This window comes from Haematobia irritans, chromosome 5 (genome assembly GCF_050003625.1).
Source record: "Haematobia irritans isolate KBUSLIRL chromosome 5, ASM5000362v1, whole genome shotgun sequence".
Taxonomy (NCBI): Eukaryota; Metazoa; Arthropoda; class Insecta; order Diptera; family Muscidae; genus Haematobia; species Haematobia irritans.
Genome location: NC_134401.1, coordinates 16,867,444 through 16,888,795, shown reverse-complemented (window position 1 = coordinate 16,888,795; position 21,352 = coordinate 16,867,444). Strand labels below are relative to the sequence as shown.

At 28.5% G+C, this 21,352-nt stretch overlaps 3 protein-coding genes across 11 annotated transcripts in view; 1 reads left to right on the top strand and 2 right to left on the bottom strand.

Moving 5' to 3' along the window:
* a (arc) overlaps window positions 1-21,352 on the top strand; it is a 320,776-nt gene that overhangs the window by 201,066 nt on the left and 98,358 nt on the right. For all 9 annotated transcript variants that reach the window (XM_075309568.1, XM_075309571.1, XM_075309575.1 and 6 more), the window contains exon 4: window positions 5,396-5,478. The gene's annotated coding sequence lies outside the window, so the exon portion shown is untranslated. The remainder of the gene's footprint in view (window positions 1-5,395; window positions 5,479-21,352) is intronic.
* Window positions 2,816-3,568, bottom strand: LOC142239522 (uncharacterized). Its single transcript, XM_075311310.1, has one exon. It carries the CDS (start codon window positions 3,566-3,568, stop codon window positions 2,816-2,818), a length of 753 nt encoding a protein of 250 aa, XP_075167425.1.
* Window positions 16,059-21,352, bottom strand: part of LOC142238056 (tRNA pseudouridine(38/39) synthase) — a 107,088-nt gene continuing 101,794 nt past the window's right edge. Inside the window, exon 8 of the mRNA XM_075309578.1 lies at window positions 16,059-16,340. Coding sequence (XP_075165693.1) covers window positions 16,304-16,340 — 37 coding nt within the window. The 3' untranslated portion in view covers window positions 16,059-16,303. The remainder of the gene's footprint in view (window positions 16,341-21,352) is intronic.

Sequence of the window (21,352 nt, the reverse complement as noted above, 5' to 3'; positions counted from 1 at the left end):
CTATAGAAAATGTTGTCAAAATTTTGTTTCTATAGAAAATTTTGTTAAAATTTTATTTCTATGGAAAATTTTGTCAAAATTTTATTTCTATAGAAAATTTTGTCAAAATTTTATTTCTATAGAAAATTTTGTCAAAATTTTATTTCTATAGAAAATTTTGTCAAAATTTTATTTCTATAGAAAATTTTGTCAAAATTTTTATTTCTAAAGAAAATTTTGTCAAAATTTTTATTTCTATAGAAAATTTTATCAAAATTTTATTTCTATAGAAAATTTTGTTAAAATTTTATTTTTATAGAAAATTGGTTCAAAATTTTATTTCAATAGAAAATTTTGTCAAAATTTCATTTCTATAGATAATTTTATCAAAATTTTATTTCTATAGAAAATTTGTTCAAAATTTTATTTCTATAGAAAATTTTGTTAAAATTTTTTCTATGGAAAATTTTGTCAAAATTTTATTTCTATAGAAAATTTTGTCAAAATTTTATTTATTTATTTATTTATTTATTATTGTTATGTCCTGCACAACAAGAACAATATCTTATAATTAGAGTGCAGGAAACGTATCCGTAATGAAGTATTACAAAGTGAGAAAACGGAAAAATATAACAATACTAGCGTAACCCGGCCCGCTTCGCTGCGCCTTCCGAAGCATATTTGGAGGAATATTTTGCGTTAACTTAGTCAACTATATCCTTCGTGCTGAAAACAAATTCGGAAAGATTTGAATTCTTTTAAACAAATCGGACTACTTGATTTTTCGTTTATAGGTGCACATACGGCGGGAGAGGGTGTACCTTCTTCTATATTTCTTGTGAATTTTAAGTGTGGTTTGTCAAGGAAAGGTATCCTTCTCCTCAACATATCTGAAAATTATGCTCTATATTATAATAACATACAAAGAATTACTGTTTCCCATCCAATAAATCGGAAAAAGCAAAAATAGTAACAAATTTTACCACATTAACATTTGCTAAAATGTTGGAAAATGATGCACCCTCTACGTTGGCTGCCAATTTCATGTAAATTTAAGTTCTTTACTAAAAAGAAGTCTGGCAGAAGCCTGTGCAAAAATCATAAAATTATGTACCGAGTTCCCATTTACGGACAACCCTCTACTTTCAATTTAAGAAAAAAAACGGACAAAAGGGAACCCTCCCCCCACATTCGCTCCACTCCGACCTGATATCGGACTACCACGTACCCTATATTAATTTCGCAACTACTCAATGGTCCCTATAAATTCTATCGAAGTAAATCGACAAAGTTTATTTCAATTTTCCCCTTCCCCAACCAGATATCGAAAAATCATATACTAATTTAAAAATCATGTATAAATTTAATCACCTCCTCCCACGTTCCCTGTAAATTTCAAGTAGATCGGCGATGTTTAAATTTTGCTCTATTGTTTTAAAGGGACGTCACTTTCCCCGATACAATATCGACAAACACCGTAGTGAAGAGCACCCCTAACCTTCCCTGAAAATTCTTGAAACTTTCCTTCAAGTGTGGGGCAAGGAAGGTTGCCTTTTCGTTCATAACCTTCCCCCACTGCCTATGTAAATTTCAAGAAAACTTAAGAATTGTTGTTTTTTTTTTTGCAGTTTTAGAGGAGGACCTCCTCCCCGACTAAATATCGAAAAGTGATGTAGCGTATCTTTTGTAAACGTCCCAGAAAATGTCAAGCAAATTATAAGCCTAAAGGGGCGGCCTCTCTTCCGTCCAAATATCACAAAATCTGGTATCAACTATTAATATCGTAACCTCTCCCCAGTCCTCTGTAAATTTCAAGTAACTCGGTAAAAGTTTAATTGTTTCTCTGTATGTACTTAAGAGAAGCTGATGTCTCCCTATGCCCTTTTATTTTTATTAACCCATTTTTTCCGTAAAATTTCAGTCGGGGGAGTTTAGTTTTGTTTGTACTTTCAAACAAAAAAAAAATCGGGCAAAGGGGTGGTCCCCCTCCCCGACCAAATATCGAAAAATAATGTAGCGGATTTTTGTCTAGATGCCAACCCCAACATTCAATGAAAATTTCAAGCAAATCGCATAATTTTGTTCTAAGTTTCAAAAAGTAGGGCAACGGGGAGGTCCCCCTCCCCATCCACATATGAAATCATCGGGTACCCCATATTAATTCCATAACCTCACCACATGTTCTCTGTAAATCTCTGATAATTTAGAGAATTTTAGTTTTTTCACTGTACTTAAAAAAAAAGTCGAACAAAGGGGAGGCCCCCTCCGCCACCAAATATCGAAATAAAAAGTAGCGGATCTTTGTCTAGATGCCAACCCCAATCTTCAATGAAAATTTCAAGCAAATCGGTCAACTTTGGTCTAATTTTCAAAAAGTCGGACATAGGGGAGGTTCCTCTCCGCGACCATATGTCAAAAAATTAGGTACCCTATTTTCAGCACATGAGTACCCCCCACGATCTCTGAAAGTTTCAAGTAAATCGGTTCAGCCGTTTTCGCGCCAACCCGGAACATACAAATAAACAAACAAACAAACAAACAAATAAACAAACATAATTTGAATTTTATATATATAGATTAACATTATAACTAACATAAACATTTTAACAAAGATTTTAAATTTCAATAATACAAAGTTAGAACTTAAACAAATATTGCATAGGAAAATTAAAAGTAAAACACTGTAACATTATAAACAATAAGAACAATTGGAAAATAAAAATTAAAAAGAAAACAATTGATCGTAATTTACATTAAAAAAAAAAAGAAAAATAATAATAATAATAATAATAAATAAAAATAATAATAATAAAGAATAAATAACTTTGGCTATTCATTAACGTGGAACACTAAAGATGTCGAATAACGAAGATTTGAAATTTACTGCGCTGCTGGTGAGTTGTAAACTATTTGGTAGTGAATTCCAGAGACGGACACTATTTATGAAAAAATGCCATTCTGAGACTAAGCTCGTATGTCTAAAAGGTATAATCTTCCTTCCTCTGTTTGATCTTGCAAACACTAGCCTTTGACTCAAATATGAAGGATGTCCTGAGTGTATAATCTTGTGTAAAAATATCAGAGTTCTAATAGACATTAGTTTCTCCAACGATACCCCAAACAATGCATCCCTATATTCAGAAACCGAGTCACAGCGTCGCAAACCATAAACATATCGTGTGATGTTATTAAAAAGCCTATTCAATTTAGACTTACTATTAGCATCGCAATTCGAGAACAGTTCACATCCATAAAGCAGCCCCGGGATAATATATGATTTGACAAGAAGAGACCGAATATCCAAAGGGGTAAAGGATTGCGTAGCCCATAACGACCGCAGTTTCTGATAAGTTTGGCCAACAACGGCGTTTATATGGTTAGACCATGTAAGCTTGTCATTGAAAATCATACCGAGATTTCTAGCTTGTGCCACAAGATCTATGGGCTGATCATTTATTTTAATGACCACATTTGACGTATCCCTATTAGCCCTCTTCCTGATTCTAAGGAACTTTGTTTTGTTTGGATTTAAGCAGAGACCATTGGCCATGGCCCAAGTCCAAACGTTAGCCAAATCATCATTTACCATGACAATAGTCTCCTCAAAATTTTTTTGTTTTTTTTGTCAAAATTTTATTTCTATAGAAAATTTGTTCAAAATTTTATTTCTATGGAAAATTTTTTCAAATTTTATTTCTATAGAAAATTTGTTCAAAATTTTATTTCTATAGAAAATTTTGTTAAAATTTTATTTGTATAGAAAATTTTGTTAAAATTTCGTCAAAATTGTATTTCTATAAAAAATTTTGTCAAAAATTTATTTCTATAGAAAATTTTATTTCTATAAAAAATTTTTGTCAAAATTTTATTTCTATAGAAAATGTTGTTAAAATTTTTTTTATATAGATAATTTTGTCTAACTGAATTATATACGTATATAATTGGTCTTTTTTTAAATATATACCCCGTATCGACTAACTTACAATTTAGAAAACGGTATTAAGAAGTTTTAAGATACCTTACCATCAGCAAGTGTTACCGCAACCCAAGTCATTCGACTGTGGATGACAGTCTTTAGTAGAAGTTTCTAGGCAAGCCATGGTGGAGGGTACATACGATTCGGCCTGGCCGAACTTACGGCCGTATATACCTGTTTCTATAGGTATTCTTGGTATATTTAAAGAAACTTCTGGCAAATAGGTAATTTTAAATAATTATAAAATTTTTGGTGCAATTTAAAAGAACAAATATTAAATTACAATTTCAATCCATTAAACAAAATTATTATGCCCTAAATTTCTATTTGGCTAGTCATGATAAATAAAATTGTTTGCTTTGTATTCTGTTTTTGTAAATGAAATTTCCATAAAAATTCAATAAAGTTGTAGTATTATCTCATTTATAAAAAGAAACTACTAACCAAAGCCTCTACATATGGCTTCAAGGAAGACCAATCGAAAGTCTCATTACGGATGAAATCATTTCACTCTTTTGGTTTGAAAAAAAAAATGTAGATCACCCCAATATGTCGGCAGCTTTCTTTAAATAGGTGCTCTACTTAATAAATGTTATATGCTGCTACCAATAATGTAATATAATTGTTAACATACTTTGGATACAAACAAAAGTGTGTACAATTGTTGTATATTTTTGTGTGGTTTGATCTACTTTAAATTATTTCTCGTTTTCCCCTACAATTCCGCTTTAGTTAGACTAATTATACAATAACTATCGCTGTGGTTTATTTAACTTTCCATACAAGTAATTTTCGATACCATGAAGCATAACTAAAATAATTATAAATAAAAGCTATTGTTGTAATATGGTATATTTTTTGCTTCCGATTTTTATATATACACACTCTGTAAAGAAAAACAATCGATGCAATTAAAATGAGCAAATATGCTTGTAAATAGAAAACAAAAAACACAAATTAACCTTAGAGATTCAATTGGTTTAACTACCCCTTATAGGTCTTGGTGTAAAAAAATATGTGATATGAGATGTTAAAGCATTATTAGATATCACATTGCTATGACTAGTAATGATTTATTATTTTTTTACGTTTGTATTTCCGTTTTATGGCTCGTGCTATCGCATTTCCCTTCTTTGAAATTGATTATGATTTAATGAAAATAAAAAATATACTTATTATAGAAAACTCAACTTCGTATAATTATTGGTAAAATTTCTTAAAGTGCGTTAGCATTCCATGTATTTTTATTGCTATAAGAATATTTTTTTATTGAGTTTCCGTGATTTTTGATTTCCTCAACATAGTTTATTGGTTAGTTTATATAAACGTTTATTATTTCCTGTTTTAAATTTGAAAATATTAATTATGAAAATATTTTTTTAAACTTAATTATTTTTTATTTTTTTTTATTTTAATGAATTCCTTTTCTTTGTTTAACAGATCCTACATTGTTTTGCAATTATTTTTTATTTGGCGATAATTTGCAAATGTAATAGATAAAGCTAAAACAACTTTCGTTAGAGGTATGTATTTTAACTCACAATTTTATTTCAATTAAATAGTAAACTATTGATTTAATACAATCAATATAATTGATGTGTGGGAATTTAATGTGTTAAAAAAAAAACAAAAGACTTAAGACACAACATACAAAAAAAAATATTTTTTATCTTCAATCACGAAATTAATTGATCTAATTTATTTTTAATTGAAATGTCTTCAATAATATAAATGATAGTATCAATTAAAAAAATAATTTAAAGTCAACTAAAAAATAATTGATTGATTTTTGTTTCAATTAAAAAATTTGTTAAAACAATTAATTTTTTAATTGAATATTTTTTAAAACTCAATTAAGACATAAATTCGAAAAATGTTCGTGAAATTTTTTCTTTGAAATCTAGATATTGGTAAAAAATTGCAAAACTCAAGAAGAAATTATTGTGACTGAAGGCATTCATTCAATTGTACTGTGTCACAAGGTCATGAATTAGGCATCCACATGCACTGGAAAAAAAAAATAATGTTGCGACGCCAAAGATTTCTTGTCCTTAAAATATTAATGTTAGTTTTACTTAGCATAGGAGACGCAAAATGTTGTCAACATTTTATTTCTATAGAAAATTTTGTCAAAATTTTATTTCTATAGAAAATTTTGTCAAAATTTTATTTTATAGAAAATGTTATTAAAATTTTATTTTTATAGAAAGATTTCTTGTCCTTAAAATATGATTGTAATTTTACTTAGCATAGGAGATGCATTTCTCTGCTACAAAGTTCTTTCTTCATTATCCCAAAGTCGATAAACTTTTCAATGAAGTCGTTTTGTCCTTATAGTTTCGACTTAAAAATTGGTATCTTAACATGAACGAAAATTTTATTTCGCCTGTGTTTTTTTTTTGTTTTTTGAAATTTATTTTTATTTATTTAAGCGTGTTATGTATAAAAAGATTAAAGTCCTATAATTAAAGTACATAAGTTTAAAAAGCAAAAATTAAACATGATAGTAATAATTTATATTTAAAAAAAAACTACAACTAAGTACAAAAAGCTTTCAAAATTAGGAGATATTCTTCAATACGGGTTTTAAAGGCGGTTTTTACTTGAAACATGGTATAATTTATACATGAAGTCCACCCTGACTTTGGAGATAAAAGCAGAAACTAAGAAATTGAAATGTGCTTCCTATTATCAAGAACGCTAAACTCAAATTTAAAAGAGAATTGTGTCCTATAAATATCTTTATTTAAATTCTCGGAATCAATACCAAAATCATAGACACAGGTCTCAAACTAATGCTCGCTGTGGAGAATTTCTCTCTGAATGTAGAGGTAATCCCGAATACTAAGGTTGCTTCATTCGAAATGCTTTAATTATAAACAAAAATAATCCAACAGTTATTAAAATTTACACTGAAAGAAGAATTTTCTTTTCTGAGGAACGAAATTTTAGACAAACGAAGATTTCTTATGACGCTAAACAATTTTCTTTAGAAGCAAATAAAACATATTAGAGACCATTGTTACAACGTTTGCCATGAATTCGGGTTTATTTGCTCTGAATGAAAATACTTTATGTCAAAGGGAAATTTCGTTTGTCTAAAACTTTGTTCCTTAGGAAAGTATTTTTTTTTTTTGGATGTATACACACGTCTTTTGAAGGTTAAAACTAACTAAAAAAAACATGTATTTAATTGTAGTAGATTTATCTATGAGCAGATCAGGTCAGGGCTTTTTAGTAAACCTCTTTACCAAAAAAAAAACAAGTGTAGCCAAGAAAGCAATGAAAATGTTCTTTTTCTATTCGAAAGCAGTGCAAGATCCCAGCAAAAGAAGGGTCGCCAAAAAAGTAGTGAGGATGTTCTTTTTGGATCTGGAAGTGGTGCAAAATTAGCGCAGAAGCGATGAATTTAACATGGGCTTGTCATAGGACGGATGTCCACCATTTCAACAGCCGTTGCACTGAATATTCATCAATTCTTAAGGTATGATCTGAATGGAGTGTTTTGGTTGTGAATTGTATGATATTTTGATAAATAAATAATTTTTGAAATTTAATGCATTCAAACGATTGAAACAAAAATTAAAAAAAATCGAAATATTTCAAGAAGGGATTTATCATTTTTAAAACACAAAATTTATATAATTTGTACTGCTTTTAACCTAATCGAAACAAAAAAGTTAAAATTACCCTTAAAAAATATGAAAAAGGCGAGTTGTAAGAAATTGAATTAAAAGAACCTCAGTAAGTTCTTTCTCTAGTTAAAATAAAGAACATCTTTGGGAGTACATTTTTGGAAGTGCTTTTAAAGTTGTGCCCTTAGAAGTACTTTCAAATATTTTACTGGGATCTAATTGAAGCAATGAATTTGTCATAGGGCTGTAGTCATCTTTTTCAGAAGCCACTGCATTGATTTCGCATAAGTTCTTCATCTGTGATATTATTTCAGTATTTTTTGTATTTTCTCCAATAATAAAAAAAACTTCCATTTTTTTGCTAGGAATTAATGCGGTGGATTTAGATTTTTGAATAAATAGACAAAAGTTTTAATTTTTATATTTAACTCTAATCATTGTAAATACACCCACAGATGAAATATGATCACCTCAAACATGTTTCAAGAGCAAAATGTTATAATAAATAAATAAATGTTCAATAAAAATGTTTTTTTTTTTTGGGATTTAGAAGTGGTCAAAAATCTGATCATTGATTCTGCATTAGTTCTTCAGCGGAGATGCTATTTCAGTATTTTTTCTCAGATATAAAAAAAAAAACTAAAAAAAATTAACTTCACCGAAAAAAATTTTGCGAAAAATTTTCCATTTAAAATTTTAATTGAGTTTTAAAAAATATTTAATTAAAAATTTAATTGATTCAACAAATTTTTTTATTGAAACTAAAATCAATCACAAAAATTAATAGTATCAATTAATTTTTTAATGTATCAATTAATTTTTTAATTGACCTTCAATTAATTGTTTAATTGATACTATCATTTCTGTGATTGAAGACATTTCAATTAAAAAATTAATTGGATGAATTAATTTCGTGATTGAATCAGAAAAAAATTTTTTGTGTGTTGTTTATACTTTTCTCTATGTAATAACGTTTCGATCAACACTAGAATATATTTGATGGGCAATTCCGCGTCAGTTTCAGAATTAAATTGGTCTACTTTTCTTATATTTTTTGGAAATTTCCATTATTTTATTTATCATTGCTGTATTGTATACCCGATAAAAGTCAAATGAATTGGGAAAAGCTTCCAAATTGTTTTGCTAGGAAGTGGCGTGGTGAGTTTAAGTTTTTAATAAATAAACAAAAGACCTAATTCTTGTATTTAACTCTTAATCATTGTACATGGTACTAACTTCAGTGAGAAATAATTATTGTTACTAAAAGAAAAACTATTAAAATTTTCAAGTTCAGCTTCATGGCCATGACCAAAAAGCAAGATACATTAAAAAAAAATGTATAAGTATTTTTAATAAAAATGTTTGTTACATATTTTTCAAATCCCATACGATATTTATTAATGTGAGATTTTTTTATTCTTGCTGAATGAATTTCTTTCCTATATTCTTTTGTCTTATTTTTTGGTTCTCTCCCCTTTCGTTTGTGAAAGAAATTAATATTAAATTATGATTTTTCACAAGCTATGCTTTTGCATGATTTTTATGGCATACACCCGGTGGTTAATTCATAAGACATTATATTCTATTCTTCCATTCTTGCCATAAAGAAAGGTGCTAAATTGGCTTAACATTTCCGCTATGGTATATGCTAATTATAAATGACTTTATCGTGCATGTAACTTCTTTCTCATTATCATTAGTGTTAAAGCTTAAGAATATTGCGGTTTAACTTTAGGATTAGGAAAACTAAAAACACAAAACATAATTTACTAACGAAATTTTAATTACAATATTATGTCATAAAGAAAATAAGAATAAACAAAAATTTTTAATATGTAAGGTGATTTTAATATTTTTCAAAATTGATTTTTAATGAAAGGAAAGACTAACCCCTCCCCCCCCCCTCCTATTCAAAAAAGTTAACTTAAACTTTAAACCTACTTATGGCATACAAAATCCTTCGAGAAACTGCGAGAAATATGAATTCCAAACAAACAAACAAAAACTGTCAGAAAATTGTTTTGAATATGGGTATATGGCTTTGAAAAATTTTTGTGAAAAAACCAATCGGTTTTTTGGTAAATTTACATTGTTTGCCTCAAATATTCTGAGGTTTAGCCCGATAGCCCGCATAAATAACTTTATTATTATTTGTAATTATAACAAATTAAGTAATAAATAAATAAATAAAAATTCTAAGGAGGACAAGAAGGAACTTTTCTTACTTATCATTTTGCACCTACAATGACAAAACACCTCCTTGATATAGTCGTGTAGGAATATTAAAACACAACTTCCAATTTTTTTCATAGTCTGGGCTTGAACCAGTGACTCATGGCGTTCAAGATGGGCCACAACATTTTTTTGATTCTCTTTTATATTTATTTTATTGTATGTAATTCCATATCTGCAGATATGTAGTAGGTATGTGATGGCACAATGCTGTAGGCAAAACAAAAGACTTAAGACCCAAACACCACCATGATTGCATTGATGTTCAATTTATGCCATTGCATAATTATGCCAGCAATTTATTTAAGTATTAGTTTTCATTTACATCTACCAGACTTTTCAATTTACCATTAATTACCATTTATTCAAATATTATTCCTCTATTTCCTCCATCTCTCTCCCTAATAATATGTACTCAATATTTTCTTAAGCAAAGATTTTTTTATTTTTCTTTCGTTGCAAACTATTCACATTATTTAAATAGCAAATATATTCATTAATTATTTCCACATTGATGTATTGTGTGTACGCATAACTGTTAGCATGGCCTGATTGCCTACCTTTATAGCTAAAACCAAATCAGGTAGTACGATGAAAAGAACACCTGAACGTTCCAAAGTATACCACCACATCGAAACAGAGTCTTTCTAGGCAATTGAACGTGCTTTTCTGACCAATGCTGGTATTTAAATAAACCAATAAATCGCAACATTTGAAATATTAGACAAATTAAATTGCATTTTTTGTTCATTCTTAGTGCGAAATTGTACCGCTTTAAAACTATACTGTATATGGTAATAAAAAATAAGATTATTTAATTTTTTTTATATTTTTTTCATGAATGCATTTAATAATTAAATGGAAATGAAGTATAATGACTTTATGGTCTTACAGAGGCAATAATTTTTTGGGATGATAATAAAACTAATCCGACAATAAATTTTGAAAGACATTTTGGGGGAGATATTTGAAAAAAATTTATAAATTAGTTTATGCCAAGAAATTTTTAATCTATTTTTTTTTGTAACATTTTCATGGTTTATTCTTCAATCATGTTTCTAACAGAAATGCAAATACGGGTTTCTAAACTATTGAAAATATTCTACACACAATTTTTTTCTGATTCAATCACAAAATTAATTGATCCAATTAATTTTTTATTTGGAATGTCTTCAATTACGAAGATGATAGTATCAATCACAGTTTTAATTGGACATTGAAAAAATACTTAATTAAAAAATTAATTGATTTCATGAGCAAATATCAATAACTTTTTAATTGATACAATTAAAAATGTTGATTACAAATCTCAATTAATTTTTAACTAAAAACGTAACCATTTTTAATAACTTTCTTAACTGACTTACGGCAATTTTCGTGTAGCTCCGTTAGGCTTTAACTGCCAGTTAACAAAATGTAAATTGCAAATATCTTCTCTCCAGTTAACCTTAACTGAAAAATTTTCATCAGTTAAGATCCTAACCGGCATAAGGAATAATTATGCAAGATGACAGCTTCGTCCATAATACGGTTTAAAAGTTTGTTTGTTAACGGAACACTAACGGAGCTTTGTGAAAATGGGGGTTAGTGTTTTTAGTTTGATTAAAAAATTGATTGTTTAAAATAAATTTTTAGTTAAAAATTAAAAAATGTCCGTCACTTTTTTAACTGACTTAGTCTTCGGAGTTAGATTAAAAAGTTAATTGTGTCAATTAATTATACCCTTCACCACTACTGTGGTACAGGGTATAATAAGTTTGTGCATTTGTATGTAACGCCAAGAAGGAAAAGTCTGAGACCCATCGTTTAGTATACCGATCGTCTTAGAATTAAATTCTGAGTCGATTTAGCGATGTCCGTCTGTCTGTCCGTCTGTCTGTCTGTCTGTCTGTTGATGTATTTTTGTGTGCAACGTACAGCTCGCAGTTTTAGTCCGATTGTCCTAAAATTTGGTATGGGGTCCTGTTTCGGCTCAAAGACGATCCCTATTGATTTTGGATTCGGTTCAGATTTAGATATAGCTGCCATATATATTTTTTACCGATCTGGTCATAATTGGCGTGTGTATCAACCGATCTTCCTCAAATTCCGTACATCCGAATATTTTATGAGTCTCGAAAAACTTGCAAAATATCATCCAAATCGGTTCAGATTTAGATATAGCTCCCATATATAGCTTTCGCCCGATTTACACTCATTTGCCCACAGAGGCCAATTTATTGCTCCGATTTTGTTGAAATTTTGCTCAGGGAGTAGAATTAGCATTATAGCTATGCGTGTCAAATTTGGTGGAAATCGGTTCAGATTTAGATATAGCTCCCATATATATGTTTTTCTGATTTCGACAAAAATGGTCAAAATACCAACATTTTCCTTGTAAAATCGCCACTGCTTAGTCGAATAGTTGAAAAAAATGACTCTAATTTTCTTAAACTTCTAATACATATATATCGAGCGATAAATCATAAATAAACTTTTGCGAAGTTTCCTTAAGATTGCTTCAGATTTAAATGTTTCCCATATTTTTTTACTAACATTGTGTTCCACCCTAGTCCATTAGCCGACTTAAATTTTGAGTCTATAGATTTTGTAAAAGTCTATCAAATTCTGTCCAAATCGAGTGATATTTAAATGTATGTATTTGGGACAAACCTTTATATATAGCACCCAACACATTTGACAGATGTGATATGGTATCGAAAATTTAGATCTATAAAGTGATGCAGGGTATAATATAGTCGGCCCCGCCCGACTTTAGACTTTCCTTACTTGTTTTTTAATTGAAATTTTTAAAAATTTCAATCAGTGGCATAATTAACTTAATGTTTCTGTCTTGATTAAAAAGTTAATGGTAAATTTATATAAATTTATTAATTGAAAAAATGTTCAACTTTTTAATTGGAAATATTTTGGTGATATATTTTGTCTTCAATCACAGAAATAATAGTATCAATTAAAATTAATTGAAAGTCAATTAAAAACTTAATTGATCCAATTAAAAACTTAATTGATCCATTTAAAAAATTAATTGATACTATTAATTGTTATGATTGATTTTTGTTTCAATTAAAAAATTTGTTGAACAATTAAATTTTTAATTGAAAATTTTTAAGACCCAATTAAGACTTTAATTGGGAAAATGTTTCTGAATTTTTTTCTGCTTATCCAATTCTCGTTCTTACACTGAAAGAAGAGTTTTATTTTCTGGGGAACGAAATTTTAAACAAGCAAAGTGTTCTTTTGATGCTAAAATATTTTCTTTCAAAGTAAATAAAAATTTTAGAAGCAATCGTTGGATCGCTCACACAAAAAGAAATTGTGTGATTCAATCACGAAATTAATTGATCCAATTAATTTTTAATTGAAATGTCTTCAATCACAGAAATGATATTATCAATTAAGAAATTAATTTAAAGTCAATTAAAAATTAATTGATACTATTAATGTTAGTGATTGATTTTTGTTTCAATTCAAAAATTTGTTGAATCAACTAAATTTTTAATTCAATATTTTTTAAATCTCAATTAACACTTTAATTGGAAAAATTAAATCGGATTAATTTGCTCTAAACGAAAATAATTTATACACAAGGGTAATTTCGTTTGTCTAAAATTTCGTTCGAAATTTTCGAATAATAACTCTTTGTATTATTTTCCAAAAAAAAAATCTTTAAAACTTTCTTTGCAATTAAAATGTATACTTTTTTCTCAATTCCAACATTTTATTTTGTCATCAAACTTGGTTAATTGTTCAAGTATAAAAAAAAATAAACAAATAAACTATTCAAGAAAGAAACAATCATGATTAGTATGCAACTCTCACCATTGGACACTTACTTGGACACTCGGGCCATATTTGCACAATTTACTTTTATACGCTATAAACATAGTATGATTGCAAAAAAAAACAAAAGAAAAAGACTCCTGGGACAATGACAGGAAAACAAGTACACGAGACATAATGAATCGATCAATATCGACTGGGGGAATGCCATTGGATAAAGACCACTGGAGTGCAAAAAGATAGGCAGACAGACAGACAGACAGAACGAAAAAAATGCTATGACAGTTATATTTGAAAGTATGCAACATAAGTTTGTAATGCAAATGAAATACCAAATTAAGTTGAAAAGGTAAACTTGGACTTAACATATGGTAAATTTTCCAAGAATTTATAACACAATAATGATAAAAGTGGTTAAACATTTTTATTATTTTTTTTTTTTTCATTATAAGACCAACGAAGTTTTTTTTTTTTTAGTTTGTAAAGTTGTTTCTTTAAAGTTAAATAAATTATTGTTTAAGCTACCATTAGTCACGTTTTTTTCCTAACAGAAATTGATTTAGCCTGAACGAAACACATTTAACAACAAAAGTTGATACAAAATTTTCATTTGCCAGAAAATAAATTATTTTTTGTATGTCCTTAGAGAAATTATTATGATTCTTTTTTGTAATAGAATTCTAATAAGTTTTATATGTATTACGATAATTTTTGTAAAAAAAAAATTGTATGCTAGTGTAATTTATAAAAAGAAGAATTTTCTTTTCTGAAGAATGAAAATTTAAGACAAGAGAAGTTAATTTTCTTAGGAAACAAATCAAAAATATTTTAGGCAACCCTTGCATCACTTTTCATAAATTCGGTTTTATGTGTTCACAAAGAAAATACTTTGTGAGAAAGAGGAATTTTATTTGCCTAAAATTTCGGTCCGGAGGAAAGTATTTTATGTGTTCACAAAGAATATAGTTTATGAGAAAGAGGAATTTTATTTGTCTAAAATTTCGTTTCGTAGGAAAATATTTTTTCTTTGAGACATTTTCTTTCTAAACAAATCAAAACTATTGGAGACAACCCTTGCATCACTTTTCATAAATTCGATTTTATGTGTTCACAAAGAAAATTCTTTGAGACATTTTCTTTTGACGATTTTCTTTATAAACAAATCAAAACTATTGGAGACAACCCTTGCATCACTTTTCATAAATTCGATTTTATGTGTTCACAAAGAAAATACTTTATGAGAAAAAGGAATTTTATTTGTCTAAAATTTCGTTCCGGAGGAATGTATTTTTTCTTTGTGTGTACCAAAAAACCTACATGTATTGGTTTCATGGTATCATATACCGCACAAATTAAATAATCGCTTGCCGAAAATAAACTATCAGAAAACCACTCTCAATGCCACAATGTCACAACAACTTACAAACAATTAATGCCATGTTAAATTATCACATGCAATCAACAATGTAAAGTACTTTGGAAAGCCCCTACCAAATATCCAAATATAAAGAAAGCAAATTTACCAAATTTGGTTTGAAAATTGTTGTATTTACAGTTCTCAGTAAATAAGCAATAAACAGACGTCAATAAAACAAATCAATATCAAGACCCAATCGTTCAGATTGTTTTCAAGTAGCTAACTGAACAAGAAACAAACAAAACCAAAACAATCACTCTACACATGTTCACGTACAAAAGCGGCTACCTTATATAAGTTTTGAAGAAGAACAAGAAGAAGAAAAAACACAACACTATCAAGAAGATATACATTTTAAATCCTCAGAACACAACAAAGTACATCGTATATCAATTCAGTATAATATCTCCAAACAAGCTTTAGCAGAAACTATAGCTTCTTGGCACATGTGCACTCACTGTTGCCGCTGTCCTTATAACTGTCCCCTGTTGCCACAGCTACAACATTCATGACCAATGCAACATTGTTTGATTGTTATAACTGACAACATATGGTCAACATTGCAACACGTGCGTTGAAAGTTTTTGTTACATTGCTTAGTGCATTTGTTGTTTCTTTGTTGAGAGAGTTTCTTGCCATTACAACATTACTACTATAGGTTTGGCGTAACTAACTTAAGAGGGCTGGTTCCGTCAGGTTTCTTAGGGAAATAAAAATCCTAATTTTGTAGAAAACAAACCTTAATCGCTGTTCGAAAAGACTCAATAAACAATTTAGCGTATTGGGTTAGGTTATGGAGTATGAGTATGATTGCGATTCCTCAAACTCATTTTCTCTTCATGTATATTCTACTCCGGCCGGGATAATCTCACTATACGATATAATGTCTGCTTAGGTGTGGAGAATACTCCTCAGGCTGCAGTCTCGTAAGTCGGTAATAGTTTGAAAGAAATATGAATCCAATATCTTGTTTCTACTGAATGATAATGCTGGACACTAGCACAGAAAATGGAATGAATCTTCCATAGCCTCAGGATTCAGACACCATCTACAAATATCATCATTCATTAGATCGATCTTTACCATGTTTTTTCCCCAGAGTATTGTGTCCTGTTATGATACCTAGACTGAAAGAATAGTTTTATTTAACTTCATTCGTCTAAAATTTCGTGCCGGGGGAAAGTATTTTTGTCAGTTTGCATCGACATTAGTATTTCAGAGTTCCTACGATAATTCTCATCCCATATCAATTTCGTTTGCTCACAGTCCGCAGAAGACGTCCTACGTCGCCCATAAGCCGCCATATTTGCCATTGATCCTGGAAATATACAATTAGCGTATTAGTAGATGAACTAAAAAAAAACATAAATATTTTAGTAAAATATTTGAATGAAATGGCAATGAATTAGAAAAAAATTATATTAAATTTAATTATAAAAAATTAAACCAATTATGGCCAGTTGCTCATCCTCCGGTCAATTCTTAATCGGAGGATCGGTTAGTAAAACTTTTGTATGGAATCAGCTGTTTTATAGACACGATAAATAACATCAAGACATTGAGAAGCCGGCCCTTAGAGTCCTATTCTTGAAATTCTACCATATAGGTTTGAAATGGATGGTTCCTTTATAGAAAAGACTTAAGAAACAAAAAGTACTAAGTAATTGAAAAGATTTAAGAAACGAACTCGTCTATAAGTAGAAAATTAAACGAAACCGAAACCACACAAAAAATTACAATAAATTAGAAAAAAATACAAAATACAAAAAAAATAAATTAAATTATGTTATAAAAACATAGGTATGAGATGGATGGTTCCTTTATAGAAAAGACTTAAGAAACAAACCATACTAAGCTATTGAAAAGATTTAAGAAACGTTTGAGTAGACTATTAAACAACACCGAAACCACACAAAAAATGACAACAAATTAGAAAAAAAAAATAAAAATTACAAAAATGTATATTAAATTATATAAAATCTATTTATAAAACAAAAATAAAAATTACAACAAAATGTATTAAATTTAGTTATAAAAAAATTAAATTAAAAGATGTGAGTTCTCATTCCTGCAATTCTACTATAGGTATGAGATGGATGGTTTCTTTATAGAAAAGACTTAAGAAACAAACAGTACTAAGTAATTTAAAAGATTCAAGAAACGAACTCGTGTATAAGTAGAAGATTAAACAAAACCGAAACCACACAAAAAATTACAATAAATTGGAAAAGAAAATTAACAATTACAAAAAATTATATTAAATTTAGTTATTAAAAATTAAACTAATTACAGTCCTATTTTTGTTATTATCCTAATGGTTTAATGTGGATGGTTCCTTTCTAGAAAAGACTTAAGAAACAAAACCTTAGTTATAAAAAATTAAACCAATTAGAGTCCTATTCTTGCAATTCTACTATGGGTTTGAGATGGATGGTGCCTTTCTAGAGAAGACTTAAGAAATAAACCCTATTAAGTAATTGAAAAGATTTAAGAAACGAACTCGTGTATAAAAAAAAAATAAACAAAACATTTATGCAGAAAATAAACTACTCCATGTTAAAATTGAACTCTATTGTATCCCTTTTTGCTGTATAGTCAAGATATAAACTTAAAAATGTGAACTTTAGTTGCAAGACATTCCTCAGATTTGGTATTATATGACCACACGGCATTGGATTTTCCGTACACAGAAAAAATTTTCACGTTTGAGTTTTAAAAAATATTCAATTAAAAATGTAATTAATTCAACAAATGTTTTAATTGATACAAAAATCAATCACACAATTAATAGTATCAATTAATTTTTTAATTGATACTATCACTTCTTTGATTGAAGACATTTCAATTAAAAAATTTATTGGATCAATTAATTTCGTGATTGAATCAGAAAAAAAATGTTTGTGTGTACTTAAAAAAATCAGGTTAAGTTAAGTAATTGATTTGCATTCAGTTATACTACAATAGATTACATTTTCATAAATTAAAAAAACCTTAGTGTTTGCAATTTCATGTGTGGCCTGACCAAATTAAGAGGGTTGGTTCTATCAACGTTCCTAGGGAACCAAACACCTCATTTATAGAAAAGACTTAAGCAACAAACCTTACTCAATGACATAAAAAGACTAAAAAAACAAACTTGTATTTTAGTAGGAGAACAAACGGAACTGAAGCCATTAATAGAAAAATTCAATCCTGAATTTTTTAAAAGAAATAGATTTACTTAAAATTAAATATCAATTTATTATATTAAAATAAATTGAATTCCTCACTTTACATACCAACTATAACTAAATCGAGATTTGTTTCCCCCTTTCGGGTTTTCTTTTTGGTTACTGTCTCTTACACAAAGTGTTGCAGTTGTATTTTATATATGTTTCTTTTATATTTTCTGGCATTGTTGTATATGTGAAATTCGCGGGAATTCATTATTGAAAAGACTTAGTTCTGAATCGTCGTTGCCAATCGTATTTTACCAGGAACATAATTTCCCAATGTGGACCTACAGATAGACAGACTGACTTATTACCAGAGGAAGAGGGAGAAAGAGAGTGTTGACCATGCGTACAACCTAAGCGTGCTTGTGGTGAATTTGACCACAAATGGAGTTATCAAACCAAATATGTCTAAGTTTCTATCAAACTAAACTGTTAAAGGATTTTTATTAGATTCTAAAGAACTGAATTATTGTAGTGCTTTCGCCCCCAGATTGGCTAACGTTTTTCTAGATTTTTTTCTTTTCCTTTTTATTTTTTGCTGCGATGGTCCCTTGTTCTTCCTAGTCATGCTTCATTTTGTGGCATAAATTCTCAAAGGGTATGTTTGTTATGTTATTGTTGCTGTTTTTTTTTTTTTTTGAGCAAAGGAGTGGCATTGTTATTATCATGACTCGCTACTGTACAATGATGATGACGATGATGATGAGATGGTGATGCTGTTACTGCTTTCTGCTTCCGATGATTATGGGGGGTTTTATGGCTATTTTTTCTTCATCTGGCTGCCTACTAAAAAGCAAAGAACAAACAGTGTTTCATATTGCAAGTGCCACCAGTAGTAGTAAATGGTGCAGTAGTTTCTATTCCCTCCCCAACGACATGACCACTTATTACACATGTTTGGTAACATGACGCAAATCAATCTTATTCTTTTCAAAACATCAGTCCATACCATAAACAAAACACAAAAAAAAAACAACCTCACTTTTCCTGCCGCAGAGTCAGAAGTATTCTGTAGTTACTGCTAAAAACGTTTTTTTTTTGTTTGCAGTTAAGAGACAGACAATATTTCCTCCTCCTCTAATAGCTCTTAAGTGTGAGCTTTCTGGACAGTTTGTCCACAAGAACAACCAAAAACTAAGCACAAGAAGTGAGGGCAAGTGTATGGTATAAAAACAAGATACAACATGATGGCTAAAATTGTTATAAAGATGTTATTTTTATATAGCCAAAGTGAAGGCATGTATTCAGGATGGTTAGCAAGCGTACAGCATACATTTATGATTCTAGATATGGGATATTCCATAGGATACAAACCAAACGGGAGCTCATAAATTGAAATAATGGAAACATTAGCCACTAGTACACTCAAAGCAAAAATTTTTGCTTCCGAATCGAAATCTAAGATAAAGGAATTTCACATTTGTTATAAAGTATTATGAGCAAATAACCTATATTTTATGACAAGCGATGAAACGATTATATTTAATATTTTTTATTTGATTTTAAAGAAAATTGTATAACATAAAAAAACTTGTTTGTTTACATTTTCGTTCCTAGGAAAAGTAATCTCTTCTTTCAGTGTAAGATACCCAAACATTTTTTTTATGAAAATGTGTTCTTAGTTTGAATATAAAAATTTCCTACAAATCTTCTTTTTAGGTCATTAATTCGAGGAATTTGACAACGTCAAAAACAGATTTTAAAGAATTTTAATAGAGTTCATTAGAATATAAATATCGCCAAAAATTTATTTAAAAAATTTAAATAATAAGCAGTAAAACAAACACTATGAATTTTCTCTGGTTCTATAAAAAAATGTGAAATTCAAATATCAACTGAAAATTCTAGGAAAACTGGAATTTTTCTGAGGATGGCTAGCTTCCCCTTATCTAGCTATGACGATGACTAATAATTTTTAAACTTACCAAAAATTTTTTCTGATTCAATCACGAAGTTAATTACTTTTTTAATTAATATGTCTCCAATCACGAACATGATTACAGTTTAATTTGGATATTTAATAAATACATGATTAAAAAATTAATTAATTTCATTTGCAAATTTCAATTAATTTTTTAATTGATTCAATTAAAAATGTAATTATTTTCAATTAATTTCTTAATATTTTATTGTTTTCGGTTTGATTGTTTGAAATAAATTTTTAATTACAAATTAAAAAATTTTCCATCACTTATTTAATTGACTTAATCTTCCGAGTTTGATTAAAAAGTTAATTATGTCTGTTAATTTTTAATTGAAAAAAATTTCAACTTCAATCAATTTTTTAATGGAAATATTTTGGTAATATTTTTTCTATGTAGCGAAATTTCAAAAAGGCTTAGCCCATCCATATTGGCACAAGAAAAATATAGAAAAATAATGAAAATAACAAAATTAAAAAATAAAATAATTAGAAATCAGCAATTGCAGTTCTCCTTCAATAGCCCATATAAATGTTTCCTTATCTATTCTAGATGTATGTGTGTGTGTTTGTGACAACAAATTGTAGTTGATTCTTAATTTCTTGAAGTTTATACTTAGCATAATCTTGCATTTTTTTAATTCTCATTTTATAATTTTCTTTTGTTTTTTTTTTCAAACAAAGCTTACGATGCAATGGAGAAAAACAAAAGACTTAAGACACGAACATATTTTGAAGGAGTTTGTTTTTTTTTCCTCTTTGATAATGGCTTCCAGCACGAATGGCTTTTTGTGCTTTCTTGCTTTTAACATTAACATGTTTATGACAAAACTAAAATTAGCAACACTACTAGAATATTACAATGAATGTCAAGCTTAAAAGCAAAGAAATTATTAGCCTAGGGAATTGGTTACTCTTTTACCAAAAATATTTTTTTTTTTTTTGAGTTATAACATGACATCTTACAGATATCCTCTTTTGGTTGTGCAATTTATTCGCAATTAAATTTAAAGTCATTTGCATAAAAATCTTATTTAGTAGATGATAATAATAGACAAGACTCAAAACACGAACCAGTAATTGTTAATATATTTATGGGAGTTAATAAGATATTTTAAAATAAAAAAAAATGAAAACATTTTCATAAAACACAAAAATTTAAATCGTTCATTGTCCAATCTTTAAAAATAGAAA